The sequence below is a fragment of the Ornithodoros turicata genome, unplaced genomic scaffold (genome assembly GCF_037126465.1).
Source record: "Ornithodoros turicata isolate Travis unplaced genomic scaffold, ASM3712646v1 Chromosome49, whole genome shotgun sequence".
Taxonomy (NCBI): Eukaryota; Metazoa; Arthropoda; class Arachnida; order Ixodida; family Argasidae; genus Ornithodoros; species Ornithodoros turicata.
In genome coordinates this window covers 672,087-690,495 of record NW_026999379.1, presented here as the reverse complement: position 1 = coordinate 690,495, position 18,409 = coordinate 672,087, and the positions used below count along the sequence as shown (strand labels likewise).

General features: G+C 47.0%; 1 protein-coding gene across 2 annotated transcripts in view; it reads right to left on the bottom strand.

Moving 5' to 3' along the window:
• The window catches only part of LOC135374247 (venom metalloproteinase antarease TserMP_A-like), a 166,985-nt gene that overhangs the window by 116,857 nt on the left and 31,719 nt on the right, over window positions 1-18,409 (bottom strand). For both annotated transcript variants that reach the window (XM_064607246.1, XM_064607247.1), the window contains exons 3-5: window positions 10,822-10,911; window positions 10,614-10,743; window positions 5,579-5,632 (exon numbers count right to left, since the gene is read on the bottom strand). In XM_064607246.1, the coding sequence (XP_064463316.1) occupies window positions 5,579-5,632; window positions 10,614-10,743; window positions 10,822-10,911 (274 nt within the window). The remainder of the gene's footprint in view (window positions 1-5,578; window positions 5,633-10,613; window positions 10,744-10,821; window positions 10,912-18,409) is intronic.

The following is an 18,409-nucleotide window of genomic DNA, read 5'->3' as shown; positions in this document are numbered from 1 at the left end:
GGGCTGAGAACACCACCTTGAGGCACTCTCGTTTCCTGTACATGATAGTGGCTGTCACCGTTGCCTGTGCGCATGAACACCTTGCGACCCTGCAGATATGCCGCAATCCAACGAAATGAACGACCGGATAAGGCCAGGTTATACAACGAGTGTAGCACATGCACGTGTATGACACTGTCATAGGCACTCTTAATATCAAGGAAAACGGCGACCGTTAGGCGTCCGTTAGCCTGTTCTTCTTCAATACTTGTAACTAGGCCGAGTATACAGTCCATTGCGCAGCGGGACTTCCGAAACCCTGTCATGCAGTCCTGAAGGAGCCTGTTTGACTCCAGCTACCATTCGACTCTGTTGAGAATTAAACGCTCCATTACCTTACACAGACAGCTCGTCAGACTGACCGGGCGGAAGGAACCCAGCTCTTGTGGAGACTCGCCTGGTTTCAGGACTGGAATGATCTGCGACGTCTTCCAGGATCCGAGGAGGACACCTTCACGCCATCTCATGTTGATCAACTCTAAAGTCAAGTTCAACGCCAGAGGGCCAAAGCTGGCAATCGCTTTGTAGGTAATCCCATCCGGACCCGGTGCAGAGCGTTTCCTACACGAAGGGATTCCTGCTTCCAACTGCCATGGCGTAAAGCCTGTGTCCACTGGATCATTGTTGCTTCCATGAGCTGCAGCACTTAACTCTTAACTTGCCGTGACCACTGATTCCAAGCGGACATTGCTAGACGATGCGGCAGATGGGCTCAGAACTAACTGACAGAACTGGTCCGCTAGAGATCGTTCATGTAATCTGCTGTGCAAGGCGAGATCATGAAAAGGGTTCAGTTGGGTAACAGGAGTGCTCAGACTCTTGGCAATCTGCCAAGTTCATGTAGACGGTGGGGAGGGAGTTAGTGACGCACATAAGCTCATCCACAACTGACGAACTAGCCGCGCCAGATGACATCGGATGATCCCACGAAGTCTGCAGGCTTCTTTGCAGTGGACGTACTCCACTGTTCTGCGGAACATTATTTCTGCTCGCCGACGGATGGACTGAAGTCTCTCGAATTCAATAGATAGTTTTAGTACATAGTACGCAAAGGCGGTAGCGTACGTAGCAGATACCGTTGGTGGTTCTGCGCACTGTGCGAAGCTCTCCTTCTGTTATGGGCGTGCGCAGAACCACCAACGCGATCCCTTACGTACGCAAAGGCGATGGCGTACGATATACTAAAAGTCTCTAATGTCCACAGCGCTATATCGCAAAGGTGCAGTGATTGACTTCGTGACATGGTCTTTGCATTTGGCTATTGTAGTGCCGAGCTCGTGAAATGAGGTGACATTGTGCACCTTTGCCTCCATTACATTTTTGAACTGACACACTTCAGTAACGTTAACCTTGCGCGTTAGCATTTGTCCCTGAGGGAAAGAAATTTGCACAGGGACGTGGTCACTTCCCATAGCATCGTAGCTCACCATCCAGGATATTGGACGAGGAAAACTGCGCCAGCGTAATGAAATGTTGAAACAGCTGCTAGATCTCTGCCCTCGAAAGAATGTAGGAGATCCATTATTGAGCATGGTGATGTCCATATCTTCTACTATCTTCTCTAACAACCTTCCGCGTCCGTTGGTATACTCGCTTCCCCATAGTCCACTATGCGCACTGAAATCTCTGCACACAGTGTACGGCTGTGGTAGCGATGCAAACAAGTCCAGGAATTGTTGCTCAGTGATTGCAACACAGGGCGCAGCGTAACAGCTTACCACAGTTACCTTCCGGAATCCCAGAAAAACAGAGCATACGACGTACTCAAACTGATCATCCGTGGTCGTTTCGGTGAGGTCATGCGCAATATTCCTCCTATGCAAAGCATACGGAGCTCATTGCAGTTCCACTGAAGAATCGCAGTTTGAGGACACTTATTTGCAACTACCAGTATAAAGTACAGCAGGTGTCAACACGTGTAAGTAGTGGCTCAAATGCCAAAAGCGCCTGAACTTCAGGTAAATTTCTCATATGCGGCATTCCGCTGACTATTGCATGAAGGGCAGCAAAAAGCATGTGGACTATCACCAGAAAGCCCCTTCGTTGATGTTGCCCGCTTGATGTCGCGTCGTTCACTTTAGGTTGGTGCGGTGCAGTCTGCTTAGGACACCGGGACACGATAGGATGTACGTTTCCACTGATTTGATCCGGGTCTTCCGGAGCCGCAGGGCGTGACATCTGCTTGGATACACCTCTCCGCGGCAGTGGCTTAAGAGTTGGTACTACCTTGACCGCATCTGCACATGGTGCCGTTGGTCGTTGATGCTCTTCATCGTTGTGCATTGGCGAAGGATGCTTGACCCATGGTTTGACATAATCTGGATCAGGTCTCGCAGAAGATCCAATGCGTTCTCCCCCTTCAACCACCATGCGTTGATGGGCTGCTGCCGCCGACCTGGCCGCTTTTCATGCCCTATAGGATGCCACATGCTGTCCTCCACAATTCACACACCGTGGCTCTCGACGTATTGTGCATGACTTAAGATTGTGAGACCTGAACAAATTTTTCACTTTTGGTTCCCCATGCAATATTCTCGCAATATGCTCAAAACGTTAATATTTAAAGCAGCGCACTGGTGGGGGAACATAGCCTGTGACGGGGTGGCAGTTGAAACCAAGCTTTACCTCCCGAGGTAGATGCTGACCCGCACGAAAGGTAAGTATGACGCCCCTTTTGGTGTACGGCATGGAGAAAAAACATTTCCCTCCTCACTGCTATTTCTCCACAAGGAAGGAGACACTCTAACAGCTGATCTTTCGTGTACCACTTTGGAACATCGGTTATTTTTCTCATTGTCTTCAGATAGGCAGTCGGCACACATACTTCTACCTCCACCGCTGCCACGAACTTCCTGAGAAGCAAACTTCTTGCGAATCCCTCAGAGAAAACTACGATTATCAGATTGCCATCTCTGGTTATTCGATAACGTATGATCTTCTCCTTGCGTCTCCTTGACCATATCTTTTGCAACAGAGTTTGGGTTAACTGTCCAAAACGACTGTAGAGGATCCACCGTCCGAATGTACACGGGAATGTGTACACGGAATCACGACTTGAAAGGGTCCGCCTTTATCGTCGTTATGATCACCTCCAGAACCACCGTTCCCGGCTTTCGTAGTATCTCCATCTACCTCCAGTTCAACATCCTCCATGATCTCAGTGATCTCATTGGTCTCAGTGAAACTACTCTCCTCTATGTGGCGCTTAGCAGGATACACTGCTGTCTCGGGTGAGCCCTCCCCGTTTCCTGCAAGGGAATTGGGAGCTTTCGGGGTTCCAGCCGAAGCGTGGACCTCAGAGCCCGCAAGCGGCTCTTCCGTGAGCTTGCCCAACCGGGTAACTATGTGGTCAGGAAACGTGAAATCGAGTAGATTTGATACAAAGAATTCGAAGCCGAAAGATACACGTCAGAACCGTCATTACTTGTTGTGTTGTATTTGGTTATGGCAAACAAACCGGAACCTTAATAGTTCTGAGCAGGCAATAAAATGCACAACGCAGTATCAAAATAATTTTCTTCTGTACATGTTCTCCAGTTGACGACCGCGGGACATACGCATATGGCCATCAATGGCAGTTCCTATATGCTGACACTTTGTACATCTCCTCCGCACATCCCATCACGTTTGAGGGCGCGATGACACTTTGACGACGTCTAAGGACAGTTGGTGTTCTTGGGCACGCATGAAAGGTAATAAAACAAGGGAAATTTGTTTTTTATATTGTTCCAGTAATGGAGTGATGGCATTTTAAACATAGATAACTGCTTTCAACTAGCAACATTATTTTCAAAATACAAAAATGTTCCCAGAATGGCTGAAACACGACAAGTACTGGCTGAAGCTGGTAAGCTCCCGCTTGAAGTTCTCCGTGAACGGGAAACGGCTCGGCACTACCTCCGTTTGCGTGCTCACATTCCCCGCCACCCGCTACTCAGGAAAATTCGATACCGCCCTGGAAGCGACTTCTATCGAGTAGCGCAGAGGACACGCCAGACTCTCACTGGCTTTATAACTAAGGACACTATACCGCCGGAAGCCCCCTGGTCTCTCCCGGTACCGCCCACGTTTGTACGCCTCCCAAACCTTCTGCAAAGAAGAGATCAGGTCCCCCCTCAAGTCCTCCGAGCCCATTTTCATGCTCTGGTAGACGAGAAGTTTTCTACGTTTACGGCAGCATATACTGATGGCGCATCCCGAAACAACAAGTCCGCCTCAGCCTTCGTCATTCCATCCGAAGGCGTCGTGCACGGAAGACGCCTTTCACATCCAACCTCCTCCACAGCTGCGGAACTCTATGCCATCCTTTTCTTTCTACAACACATCGCTGATTTTCCACCCCGGGAATGGGCAGTCTTTACAGACTCCAAATCTGCACTTCAAGCAATTGAAACTTCCGGCATACGAGGCCCATCCGCACCCCTAGTCACCGACGTGTTAATGGCTTACCACACTATCTACGCCGCAGGCCACAGGCTGGTTCTCCAGTGGGTTCCAGCCCATTGTGGTGTCGTGGGGAACGAGCAGGCTGACAGCGCCGCAGAAGCAGCACTCTCGTCTCGGAACCGGACCCGTATTGTTCTGCTCAGAGGAGACCGCCGTTCAATTCTGCGACGTCTAGTGACACCCCTGGCTTCCCGCCAACGGACAACCGACATTCTTCCCCCCTCTATGTTGAACAGAGTTGATCCCATGCTCGCTTTCCGCATGCCACGAAACACATCTCGTCAGGATGCTGCATTAATCCACCGCATGCGCCTCGATGTGGCCTTTACAGCTCAGTGGCGTTACCGCTTGAGACAAATTGATTCTCCCACCTGTTGCCACTGTGGTTCTCTTGAGGATCTGGAGCACATTCTTCTTCATTGCCCTCACTACGAACCTTCCCGAATGACACTCTCCGAGTCTCTTCGTCAGCTGGACTCTCGCCCTTTCTCCCTACCGAAATTGCTTGGTCCCTGGCCCAATCCAGCCCAGCAACGCTCTGCGCTCAAAGCTCTTCTGACATTTCTGGACACCATCGGACTTCGATCGTTATTGTAAAGGGGCTCGTTATTTTATTCCCCCCATTCCACCAAGCACTGGGGTAGAGTATCGCCTGTTGCGATGAAACTCCCCACTCTCCAAGGCCGAAAATAAAGTTGTTGTTGTTAAAATACAAAAATGTCGATATTTTAATTGATTTCATAGATTATTTTTTACGATCTTGTTATTTATCGATACCGAAAGTTTCGATATTTTTGCATCGCTGCGGTTACCTGCGCTTCTTCGGTTGGTCCGAATATAGGATGAGCGCTAATAAGATGAACGCTCACTTTCTAACACAGTTTGGACGAAGAAACGGCGAGAACAGGTCCACACGTCACGGCTCACTCTGTTTTACGCCGTCCAGATTGTCCATGCTCTGAACTCTAACTTGAAGAGATGCTACCATCGTGGGAATTACAGCAGCTAGCTCGCATACTGTTACTACGTGCAAAGTCCCAATAAAGTTGTGCACTGGAATAGAAATCTAAAGAACAAGGAAACGTGATCTTACCGTAAACTTCTTCGTGGAGGGGCAACGCATCCCACTGGTTGAGAGGAACTGGAACTAGTTGTAACACGAGAGGTAGTCAAATAGTTAGTTGTGAATATACGCGAGTCTCTTTCTGATAGCAGCATTTTCAACCTCAATCTGCACCGCAATGTCTCAATCTAAGGTGATGTCTTCCATATTAAGGTAGCAGCATACGATATCTCACTTTGCAATGCGAGCGAACGGTGATCATGTATTTATGCCTTGCAACCATTTCCTGACTCTCACAACTATGACTTCCCCCGCCGAAGTCGCAGAGAAAAACGGGAATGCGCTGCTGACTGTTTAACGCTAATTACACGTCGGCATTCGTCTTGCCCAACCAACATCACAAATACGGTCCTCCTTGCAGCACAAATGTCAGCTCATTCCTTGTTGTGTTGGCTGCAGGGTTCCAGAGTATACATTGATTGAGGTATTTCTCTTGCATTGCTTACACCAATGTATAAAGCATCATGTCAACTGCTGGACATCCTGAATCGAGTCAGATGCACATTACAAGAAGAAGGAAGCTCTTATTTTGGGTCTTTTCCAATTAAGCACACCTAGCAACTATCTCTGTCCATATAAGTATGTCGTTCTGCGCCGTACCTCATATGAACTTTCGTTTTAGCCGCATTATCTACAAAGCAGATGACCTTATTGCACAACTATGTGCACGGTTTTGAAACTGTGGCTTACAATCGTGTAATGTGACATGACATCTTCCAATCGTTGCTGTCTCTAACAATCACGCGCTGCCTATACTATTAATATTCGACAATTTAAATAATCAATCACTAGCATTGATGTCGTTTTTATTTACAATATGACAATGCCAACCGCAGGGGAGGAATGCCAATATTTCAGTGACCTACATATCGCTCCGCCAACTGTCACACAACAGACGTCGCCACACACGTAGTACAAGCTCTGCTGTATCACGAAACGACCATCAGCGAGATCACCTGTTTCCTTTAAAAACGGTTCAGGTATGGGCCTCCGTATTCTGCGAACGTGCTGGTCGCAAAGCTGCGACAAGAACGCTTGCCCACAGGAAAACTAAACTATACAGCGTGGTTGTCCGACGTTGTCTCCATCGATGCGGGCGTCTAGCTATGCATTTCCTCTTGTATTCAATACAATCGGAAATGCATAGCTAGACGCCCAGCAATTGGGGACAAAACGTAAAGCACGCTTCACCTGATACTGCTCCCATAGAAGCCATGTATTAGGAATAGGAAAGCGCGTGCAGCAGGTCCCGTTGTTACCGCTTTGCATCCGTTCTCTAGTGGGACGTTGCCTGTGTCATTGCTAAACATTTGGTGCAAGTTTCGTTGACGAATATTGGGGTCTTCGAGGTTCCATTTTGGTTCCAAATTTCCGACCTGTGAAGGAGGCTTCACGAGATGCACTGAAGCGTTGGTTGAAGCCCTCAACCTGGTAAGTTAGCGCAAATGCACCATGTATTTCGCAAGAAACGCGTGAGTTGAATGCTCTGTACGGCATCTCAAACACCCTACAAGACAGATAAGTTCGCATAATTTGTTGCGCATGCAAAAAAGCTAAAAAAAAATAGAATAATATCTTGTTGTCACGAGACTCTTGCTAGATGCGCGCAGCTTGTGAGGAGTTCTGAGTCCAGTGGCGCGCAGGCAAGGATTATCGTGATTTGAGCGGTGGTAAACGAGCACAGAGGCCGATAGTAGAGCACTGAGTCGATTCCTTTCGCCTCGTAAAGCAGGCATCATCAACCTACCGCTGCGGTATGCGCGCATTGAAAATCGAAGAGCGCGTGTAGTGCGTTGTTTTTCTTATGGCGTTGCCTTTAAATGCAGATTTGGGGGTGAATAATGTCGTATTGATTATCGTCGTATCGAATTATGTCGTATAATGACGTATTTCCTCATCGAAGCGGCCGTCTGCTAACTACGAGGAAGAGATCGAATGAGAAACGGGTGACTGGCTATTCTATCCATCTCTCGGTATGTGTGTCCTCCCCCGTTTGCTGCTCAGCTGTCGCTCCAACGGAGAAATGCGACACCATAGTGTTCTGTAAACTTTTGTCCCAAGCTGTACATCTAGCGGAAGACCAACTGTCCAGCAGCGGGGCAGAATTCGTCAAAGGCAAGCACAACCCCCTTTGTTGGGTATACGGTCATCATAGTGCAGCGCACAGTTCCAGAAATTTTCGTTTGAACATCTCCGTACATAAAGGTGACATCCAGACGCTTTTAAAGCACCATGCTGTATGCGATAACGAAGCTCCACGAGTGTATACAACGTGCCACGATAGAACCGCGTCATCTTCACTTCACCAGTAAAATATCAATGAGAAAACATACAACGCCCTCCTACAGTTATTGCTTATCGGTACTTCAGAGACACGTAATAGGGAAGCAACGCTGCCTCTCACGCCGCCAAATCGCACCATATCTTTTTTTATCTTCAGGTTGATCGAACCACATATCAGTGGACTGCATGACCTGAATCAAAGGGCTGTATTTATTTTATTTATTCAAGATACCACAAACGCCAAGAGTGTATTGGGATAGTTAGTACATAAAACATAATAGAATAACTGCTGCAAAGAACGGCGGCAAAGGTAAGAACAGGAAGACACAAGCATCATCAGACTCCATGACGCACGCTGAACTGCGTACGGAGCTCGAGGCAAACGTCATAGTGACACCTCGAAGGACATAAGAAAGCTCAAGCAAATGTTGCGATGTGCGTGGAGCAACAACCGTAAAGCTCCCACTGCATTTCTTGTTTAAACGTTTTGTGCTTTTCTGTCTCAGTGACCTTCTGTATACTGAAATTTCAGTGTTTTTCCTACCAAACCAAACCAAAATACAGACTGAGGCGCCTCAATAGTGTGGTGCAGACTGCTCGGGATCACTCGCACGGAAAAACGAAATAAAAGCGAAAAGTCAAATCGTACTCTACATCACGCTTCTGAGGTAAATTGCTGTTGGTGTTATGCGGAAGACATGTAGTACTTCTTGAGCTGCTTGTAATCGAATCAGCCAAAAATTCCGGTGTAAAAAAACAGCACTGTATGATCCTTTCCCTTTAGCTGACTCTATATTTTTACTTTTCGCATCATTCATTCAATCGCCAATGTAAAGAGTACCTTATTTACCGGAGTATCGAACATCGAGTTTTAGTGCAAAGTACACTATCGCGTTTGCGTAAGTAGGTGATAGTGTGGTGGGTGGTTTCAGACCTCCTCGCAAGCTGCGTGCATCGAAGCAAGATGACAGCAAGTTATTATTATTATTTCTTTTTTTTTTTTTTTTTGCATGGGCAACAAATTTTGCGAACTGATCTGTATTGTAGGCTGCTTGAGATGCCGTGCAGAGCATTCAACTCACGCGTTTCTTGCAAAATATATGGTGTATTTGCTTTAATTCACCAGGTTGAGGGCTTCAACCAATCATCGTGGAACAAGGAGGCTTCAAGCTTCAGTGCATCTCGTGAAGCCACCTTCACAGGTCGGAAATTTGGAACGAAAATGGAGCCTCGAAGACCCCCAATATTCGCCAACGAAACTTCACCAAATGTTTCGTTATGACACAGGCAACGTCCCACTAGAGAACGAATGCAAAGCGGTAACAACGGAACGTGCTGCACGTGCTTTTCTATTGCTAACACATGGCTTCTATGGGAGCAGTATAAGGTGAAGCCTGCTTTACGTTTTGAACCGAATTGCTGGGCATGGGAGACTCGTGTTGGAAAAAACGTCCGCATGAACCGGTCGCTTTTGGAACAGGTTCAGGCACTTAAAGTAGCACAGAAGTCATTTTTAACACCTTGTTTTCTTCCTGTAAAACTGTTAAGTAGACCAGTAAGATGCACCATGCAAAGTAATTCACACCCCAAAGTCAGAATTATCGCAGAAATTGAATTTACAGTACGTCGAAAAAAGCGACTGTGCGCAACGGCGGTGAAGAGCAGTACCAGCCTGAGATCTGCTTGGAACCTCGCGCTGACGCTATAAGGAGAACGCTCACTGATTGGTCTAGAGAAATGTCTGCTACTCGGCTGTTCGGGGTTCTGGAAAAGCCCTTCTCCTGGTTCGTTAATGATTCGGCCGCTCCTTCTATCCCCATTTCCCCGGGAGAACTGGCAAAACTGGTTTGCGGCGGCAAAGGGACAAGGCGCTGACCCCCACTGACCGGCGAACCAGAACGAGTTCTCCTTCCAGTGTCATCACTGACGTGGCATCATACCTTCTTCTCCTCGTAATACCTGGAATGGCGAGTTAAGGGTGAAAGTGCGGACCCATGTTTATGTGAGTTTTTTTCTGGGAAACAAATTGCACGCATCAAAACCTGCAGCGCCATTCGGTAAAATGACACACGCACTTTCATCAGATGTCTTAACCTGAAAATTGTTTGGACGTCTCTCGGTACTCCTTTAAGGTAGATAAAAAAACGGTCAGTCTCGAACTCTCGATGCTTTGAAACCGGCTTTGAAACAGTAGCCGAAAGTTTCCAAATCCGGTCGGTTACGGTTCTGTTACGGCAAAAAAAAAAAAAAAAAAACGGTTCTTTACGGTTTTCGGTTCCGGTTCGGCTTGATGCTCTGGTTACATGTCGCAGGGTATGACACGGATATTGAAGAATTATAAAAATTATAGTAATAACCGAAATATGTGTACAGTTTCATGTCTCCGTATGTTTGAGGAAGTATGATAGCGACAACTATATTTCTCTGTTCTCATCAATTAGAACACTAGGTGCTGGCCATCGGGCCACCGCCTAAATTACTTCAGATAGGTACTCTACGCCAAAGCTAAATACATATAACCTGTACAACAGTATGTGCGCTTTGTAGTGAATGGAGGTAGCGAAGAACCACTCCCACTTAGGTACTCCACGGATTCCTTGTTTGCCATGCGCTACCGTTCCTGTCCAGCCCGGATGTTCACCACAATAAAGAAAATGACGTTTTCCGCTTATTAATTATCTTGAATATCAAAATGTTCACTGCATCTTCAAACTATACTTACTGTAATCTTGCAACGGCGTATAACTATCAACTGGATCGCCACGGTACAATAGATGTGGTAAGTGTCCTTCTGAGGATCGTTCCATTGTGGGCAGGGGTTTGATTCGCAGCTCCTCGCCGATGATTCCGTTCTTTTTGGCACGAATAAGTTACGTACGAATTAAAGTTTGATATATAACATGCGCACACATTAGTGACATTGTTCTCACCACATGAATTCCTCCGCCTTGTGTGAGAACAACAGACGCCATCTTTTTGTCGTCTTGGAAGAGCCTGTCGTTGTACCTGGCTGCAGATACCTGGAAATGGAGTTTCCAGTTTACATGCAGGTGCAGATACTTCTAGACTGTGTCATCAAGGGAGACTAGATTCAAGGTCCAACACGCATAATGAAACAACACCAAAGTGCGCCCTAAGTATGCTCGCTCGCTTCCTCTCTGATCTCAGCGTGGCACCGTGATCTCGTCGCGCTGACCGTGCTCATCATCGAGTATCGGTTACACACCCCGCATCGTTTTTCGAGTATCGGTTGAACACACCCCGCACGATCAGGTGTTACCCGGCGGGGATGGCTACTTCGAAACCTTGGCCGATAAGGAACCCTGCTCATGGCGGTGGCGGAAGACCTGAAAAGTGCCGTGCATTGGCGAACGGATGCCCATATGTAAATGCCTTGAGTGTTCCCCAAAAATCGTGTTCTGCATATGTTCAGTGCGCATCGCCCGGTGGCTGTGGGATGAAATAAATATATTGTGCACATGTGTTCGGCTGTTTGATTCCTTACGAGTTGCCCGAATTATTGAAACACTTGTGTACCCTGCTTGTAAGGGCATGGAGCACGCGATGTCCAGTGAATATGGGCGAGTGTGTGAGGCCAATGTCTAGCCACATCCTCCTCGAATTACGGTACGAAAGGATCAGAAATGACTAAACAACAGAAATGCAATAACAACAGCAACGTCCGAAACACCGCCGTGCGTGATGTTATTGAAATGAAAACACCATCCACCTGGAGGCACATCTATTGCAGGAGGCCTAGGTGTTTGAGCCAGTACAAGACAAATCTATGTATTTCATATTACGGGTGTTTACGTCTCGACACTATATAAGGTGTAACCGCGCCTGAACCGTTCGTGCGGCAGCGCAAAAGTGTGACGTCATGTAGGGAATCACCATATGTGAACCCCCGTAAAGAAGTTCGATCAATTAACTACACTCCTTCGTAATTGCTGCGGCGACTTATTTACAAGTCTAAGCAGGTAAGATGTGATTATAAATGCTTATTACAATTGCAGACATTTTATAGCTGTTAGAATTTCTTTTGCAGCCGTAGACATCCCAAAATGTATCGGTGACAATTTCTTTCCTGCGTCAGTTCTTGCCAACGGCAGCACTGCGTAAATTAAATATCGACAAATGTCCTGCTTGTGCAATTGTCCTGCTTGTGTGTCAAGTGGCCAGAAGAAGATGACGACAAAGATCGCAGGACTCGAACGTAGACGATCTTGAATAAGTTGATCCTTCCGTAGACTTAAAGGAGCATGGAGGTGACCCCCCAAAGTCTTTTTTTTTTTCGTTTTTCAGTGGAGTGTTTTTCAACGAATGAAATGAGTTCATGCCAAAGAACGATGTGCACAGGTGACCTGCAGAGCGAGTGCGAGGGTTCTGTCTCGCACACCGTTGAAATATACTTCTTCTCGTGCAAAGAGCGCGTCGCAGAACGAGAGGAAGTCGTGACGTATGCTACACCCCTCACGTGACTCCACTCTAAATCCAGTAACTTTAGACGTTACCAACTTCGGGGCAGGGTATAAGTTGCCTAGACACGCCGTCTTCCGCGAGGGACGTTAAATACGGGGTGCTGTGTGATGAGCTTTCATCGCACGTTAAAGAAACCTCAGGTGGGAAAAAGCAATCCACACACCAACCGCTGTGGCGTCGCTCATGATTTCAGTTGTGTCGCGACGTAAACCCTCAATTATTATTTAGACGTTACTTTTAAGCCGGCATAACTTCCAGAATAAGAGTTACTGTTGTTGACCGTAGAGGTTACGACAGATTTATAAGTGGCTTCTGGTGTCTGAGCGGTTTTTAGACACCACGCGCGTTACTCGTAAAAGACTGGTTACGCATAGCCTGAGTTACCCTTAAAAAAGAAAAAGACAGTTACGATATGTCGCCAAGATTTTGAATTCGGGACACGTGACATGCTGCGTGTGCTTGTCTAAAAGGAAATACCAAAATGTCGACGGGACGCGCTTCCGAAAAGTTCAAACTAGTTATCTTCGGATTTGCAGTCGCCGCGAGTGGAGAAATAGCGAGCTACGCTTCCGCGAAAGAGGCGCAAAATAAAACATATTCAACATCTTTCTATGAAAAAAAAAAAAAAACACCATGAGCAGAAATTGCTAAGTTACATTTTTTATTTGTAGGGGCCTACCGGTACATTTCACCAAAAAGTTTGACGCCAGAAAATTAAACTGTTAGACTGTAAAAAAATAATAATAATAAATGCGAAAGCCGGTAGTTTTAGGCAAAATTGAAACCTTCGCCGAAGGAAAAGTGGCATTGGTGGACGCGCTAAAGGAACGAAATTTCCGCACAAATTTAGCATAGTTTCCCTGTTATAAGTATGCAAAACTTCTCCGGGGTGTTTTTTCTTATACGACCGCCACGAATTTTTCAGTTCACCCTGGTGTGCCTGTCGCGCCGCGCCGCACGGGATGGACTTCCTTGCGGCGCCCTCCTCCTTTCCGCTCAAAAGTAAGCGCAGAAACACTGGCCTTGACAAATTTGAAACCGTTACTCAACTCTGATGCACGATTAAGCATTTATGACACTGACGGTGGTCCTGGCCAGGGAATAGCAATAAAGCAAGCAAAGTTCCCCCCAAATCCACTTGCGGCCCTCATAAAAGGGGCTTTGACGGCTAACCCGTTCCAAAGCTGCGGGGTTAACCCTTTCATACGTAAATGAGCATGTTGCCGATTTCCGTTTCTTTTTATGTATCTCTTTTCTTAGCCCCAAGTCAGATAACAGCGGATTAGAAAAAAGAAAGGGAAAAGAATATATAATTCACATCTCAGCATGATTCTGCTTCAGGTGGACATCGCTCATTCACGCCAGAACCGTACAAGGGTCCCACTGTTTTATGAGAGGTGTCTCCGGATAATCGCTTGTCGCCTGAGCATCGTGTACCTATGGCAGAGACATTAAACACTTGTTCCGAGCTTGAGGAATGTGACGTACGGCATTCCTGCACGTACGAGGGTGGTTCCATAAGTTTCCGGCCCGAGGTAGAAAAAGCGCGCGAATTTGAAAATGCGATTAAGGACGCGTGGCGCCATCTGTTGGAGGGCCGGAGCACCACCCTTAACCCTCTCCATGCTTTTGTCGGTTGGAGAGCGGCATTTCAAACAGCCAAGGTGCACTCTTCAGTTAAAATGGAAAAAATCGAGTACCGCGCTGTGATAAAATTCTTGGCAAAAAAGGGACTTTCACCTAAGGAAATTAAAGCGTGACTGGACAACGTGTACAGGGAAGCCTCTCCGTCGTACACAACGGTAAAAGACTGGGCTAAGCAGTTTCGACTGGGGCGAGAGTCCATTGAAGATGATCCACGCGATGGTCGTCCAGTGGAAGTGGTGACACCAGAAAATTTGTCTCTTGTCGAAGAAGAAGTGCTGAGCGACAGGCGTCTGAAGGTGAAGGAAATCTCAGTAAGGCTGGGGCTTTCCAAAACAACCGTTTTTCGCATAATCGGCAAGGGCCTTCACATGAAAAAGGTCAATGCGAGATGGGTGCCACGACTTCTTTCGTCAGTTGAAAAGCAACACCGCGTCGTCTGTGCCAATGAGTTTTTGGAGCTCTGTCAAGAGAACGAAGAAGAAACAATTGCCACAGGGGATGAGACTATGGTGCTCTACTATGATCCCCTTTCGAAAAAGGAGCCGATGGGATGGCGAAGGTAGGAGAAGCACCCCCAAGATAAGCCAAGGTCACACAATCCACAAAGAAGATCATGGCAACAATATTTTGGGATTCTCACGGGATCCTCCTCATCGACTTCAAAGAGAGGAACACCACAGTAAATGCGACTTATTATGCTTCGCTCTTGCACCGACTGCGAGACGCCATCAAGGAAAAGAGGTGCGGCAGGATGAGTCGAGGTGTCCGGCTGCTTCAGGACAATGCCCCTGTCCACACGGCTTCTGTTGCCAATGCTGCACTGAAGGAGTGCGGCTTCGAGAAATCCACCGCCCACCCTACACTCTAAGAAAAAAAAGGAGTAAAACGGGGAGTAATTGCAGCTTCTGCTCCCCTAGACTGCAATTTCTCCCCATTTTAGTCCCCTAACTCGACATTTACTCCCCAGGACTGGAAATTGTCGGTGAAAATCGCGAATGGTCTCCTGAATGCAACAGTCTACGTAAATATGTGCCCTTTGTCAATTTGATGGCACAAGGCTGTATGTAACTCAGCCAACTTAGCAATTTTCCAGCCACACAGAGTAAGAAACAGTTGGCGCATCTTTCTTCGCGAATTGTCCCCTATGTATGGCGCAAGATATCACTCGATATATCACGGCTGATGGTTTGCTTCGAAGTATTTTCATGCATGCACACGAATTATGTACCTGGGACTCTTACAACAGCACGTGAAATGCAGTGTCCACTCCGTGACATTCATTTACTCCCACGCATTTACTCTCGAAAGGGACTATTTTTTGTGGCAATGCATTTAGTCCCCAAAAGGAGTAAAAATACTCCTTTTTTTCTTAGAGTCTACAGTCCAGACTTGACACCGAGTGACTACTTCCTGTTCTCAAACTTGAAGAGGGATCTCAGAGGACGGAGATTTCAAAACGATAGTGAGGTGCAAGAGGCAGTTTTCCAGCATTTTGCGGACACAACTTAGAACTATTTTTTCAAGGGTATAAAAATGCTGGCTGAAAGATGTCAAAAGTCCATCGAAGTTAAGGGTGACTATGTCGTAAAGTGACACACTTGCTTCGTCTCTGTGACTATTAAAAGTTGGTCGGGCCGGAAACTTATGGAACCACCCTCGTATGTACAGGAATGTATGTATCTGACTTGGGGCTAAGAAAATAGATAAATAAAAAGAAACGAAAATCGGCAACATGCTCATTTACGTATGAGAGGGTTAACTCCGCAGCTTTGGAACGGGTTAGCCACCAAAGCCTGTTTTATGAGGGCCGCAAATGGGTGTTGGGGGAACCTTGCTTGCTTTATTGCTATTCCCTATCCAGGACCACCGTCAGTCTCATAAATGCTTAATCGTGCATCAGAGTTGAGTAACGGTTTGAAATTTGTCAAGGCCAGTGTTTCTGCGCTGACTTTTGAGCGGAAAGGTGGAGGATGGCGCAAGGAAGCCCATCCCGTGCGTCGCGTCGCGAGAGGCGCACCAGGGTGAACCTAAAAATTCGTCGCGATCGTATAACAAAAAACATCCTGGAGAAATTTTGTGCACTTATAACAGGGAAACTATCCTCCATTTGTGCGGAAATTTTGTTTTCGTTCGTTCGTCCGCCAATGCCACTTTCTCTGCGGTGAAGTTTTCAATTTGTTCCTAAACCTACCGATTTTTTTACAGTCCAACAGTTTAATTTTCTGGCGTCAAACTTTTTTGGTGGAATGTACTGGTAGGCCCCTACAAATAAAAAATGTAACTTAGTAATTTCTGCTTATGGTGTTTTTTTAGAGAAATGTTGAATTCGTTCGATTTTGCGTCTGTTTCGCCGAAGCGTAGCTCGCTATTTCTCCACTCGCGGCGACTGCAAATCCCATGATAAGTAGTCTTAACTTTTCGGAAGCGTGTCCGGTTCGAATTTTTCAGATATGTAAAGCCGTTCACCATCTGCGCCTGCTCAAAAGCATTACGGTTTGGGTTCGGAGCGGAAGTTCGAAGTCCCCTAGCGGCGATTACGCGCGGATCCCGAAAGAAATATTTCACACTGAGCGTATGTACTTCAGTGAGAAGGACATATATTGTTTTCACGAAAATTGCGATGGTCGAGCCACGCCATTGGGATGTTTGAGCTGGAATGACCCTTTGACAGACGTCGACATCCGTAGCGTCCCAAGAGGACGCTGCTGTGACGAGGACTGCGACTATGATGAATTCCTTACGGACCACGACGATAAGGTTGTGCAACAAGGGTGCAGTGCTGCTGCTGTGATCATTCCCCGTCGAAGCACGCTGCCTTAAGCGCTATAGGTATGTTCAGTGTTTTCGTTTCGTGCATGTGACTCTGTGTGATATATTGTAACCGCGGAAGCGCATGATGATGACAGCGTTCTTCATAGTACCTCGTTTGAATAACACTGGTTCCTTCGTAACGGAATATACGTTCCAAATACCGTTTTTGTTCGTGTGAAATATTGCTGCCTTTCCGTTGCTCGCGTTCGTGTCGTCACGCACGGTTCACAGAAAAAGTTATTTTTTGCCTAACCGAACCGTAACCATTTTTTGTCTCGCCTTGAACGAACCGGCACTGAACCGAAAAAAATATGATGCGGTAACTGGTTCGCCAGACGGAGAAAAACGCCTATACCTTCGGATTCAACTGCTGTGCACTATCTATCTGCATCACACGGAATGTTGCCGAATTCATAGAGCGGACAAATTGATAAACCAGGAATGGTGAGTCCATGCACTTCCTACAACCTCACCTCCAAAACGTTCACGGCATCCCTGTACATTTTTGTGATTCGAGGTGTAAAAAAAGAAAAATGATGTGCTACACGACAGCTACACTTTGCATTGTTGCCTCGGCTGCTTCCTCCATTCAGCCTCGCAACGTGAAGGCGACGTAAATTTTGATAGTTCACAGTGATATCCACAAGCAACGCAAACCTCTAGCGACCACGGCAGAGACGTTCGACCAAAGCATGAAAGAAGGGAACACAGGCGCGGCCTCTCACCCTCTTTTCAACGGGGAGCAGGGTGCCGGCCTCCGCATGGCCTCATGGGATACTCCTATCTACCACGTCACCGCTTTTTTCCAGGGATTTCCCTACACCCCCTGCATTCTACATACACCCCCCTGCGGCGAGGGGTATACACCCTCCCTGCATTTTTGCGACACCCTCCCTGAAATTTCTCAGGTGACCCCACCAAGACGTTCTGGTAGTGAGTCCGGCGCAGTGAATTACATCCTGTACTGTCAAACTTGGGTTGTAGGACCATAGTCATGCGGATGATCGTACCATGCGTTTGTCCAAAATCATTTGAAAGTGACTGTTCAATGCATATATTGCGCGCATATATGAGCAACAACAACGACAACAACAAATAAATCATGACTATGCCATGATTCACCGCTTGAGAGCAGTACACGACCCCATTACACGAGAAAAATGAGATGTGAAATATGAAAATGAAGTTATGTGCAAGTACAACTCTTGAACTCCCCTCGTCTGGTTGCGCAACGCTACGTCACACAAAAGGAAGAAAGAAACACATGAAAGAAGAGCCAATGGTCCTTGAGATGCAGGGAAGGACCCTACAGCGTCTGGAGGAAGCCGGTAGCCAAGTGGAACTCCAACAACATCACAAGACCTCGACGGTGTTGGACATGGCTCTGACATGGGCCAACAATTGCAGCCAGGTTGAACGTCTGTCGGTTAGCACCGCTCAGCTGAGCACAGAGTTGCCGCCTCTCCGTTTCGTACAGCTTACATTCTATTAGGACGTGCTCAATGTTCGCTACGACGCCACATTTGGAGCATAGGCTGCTGTCACAGTATTCGATTCGGCACTTCAATTGGGGAGCGA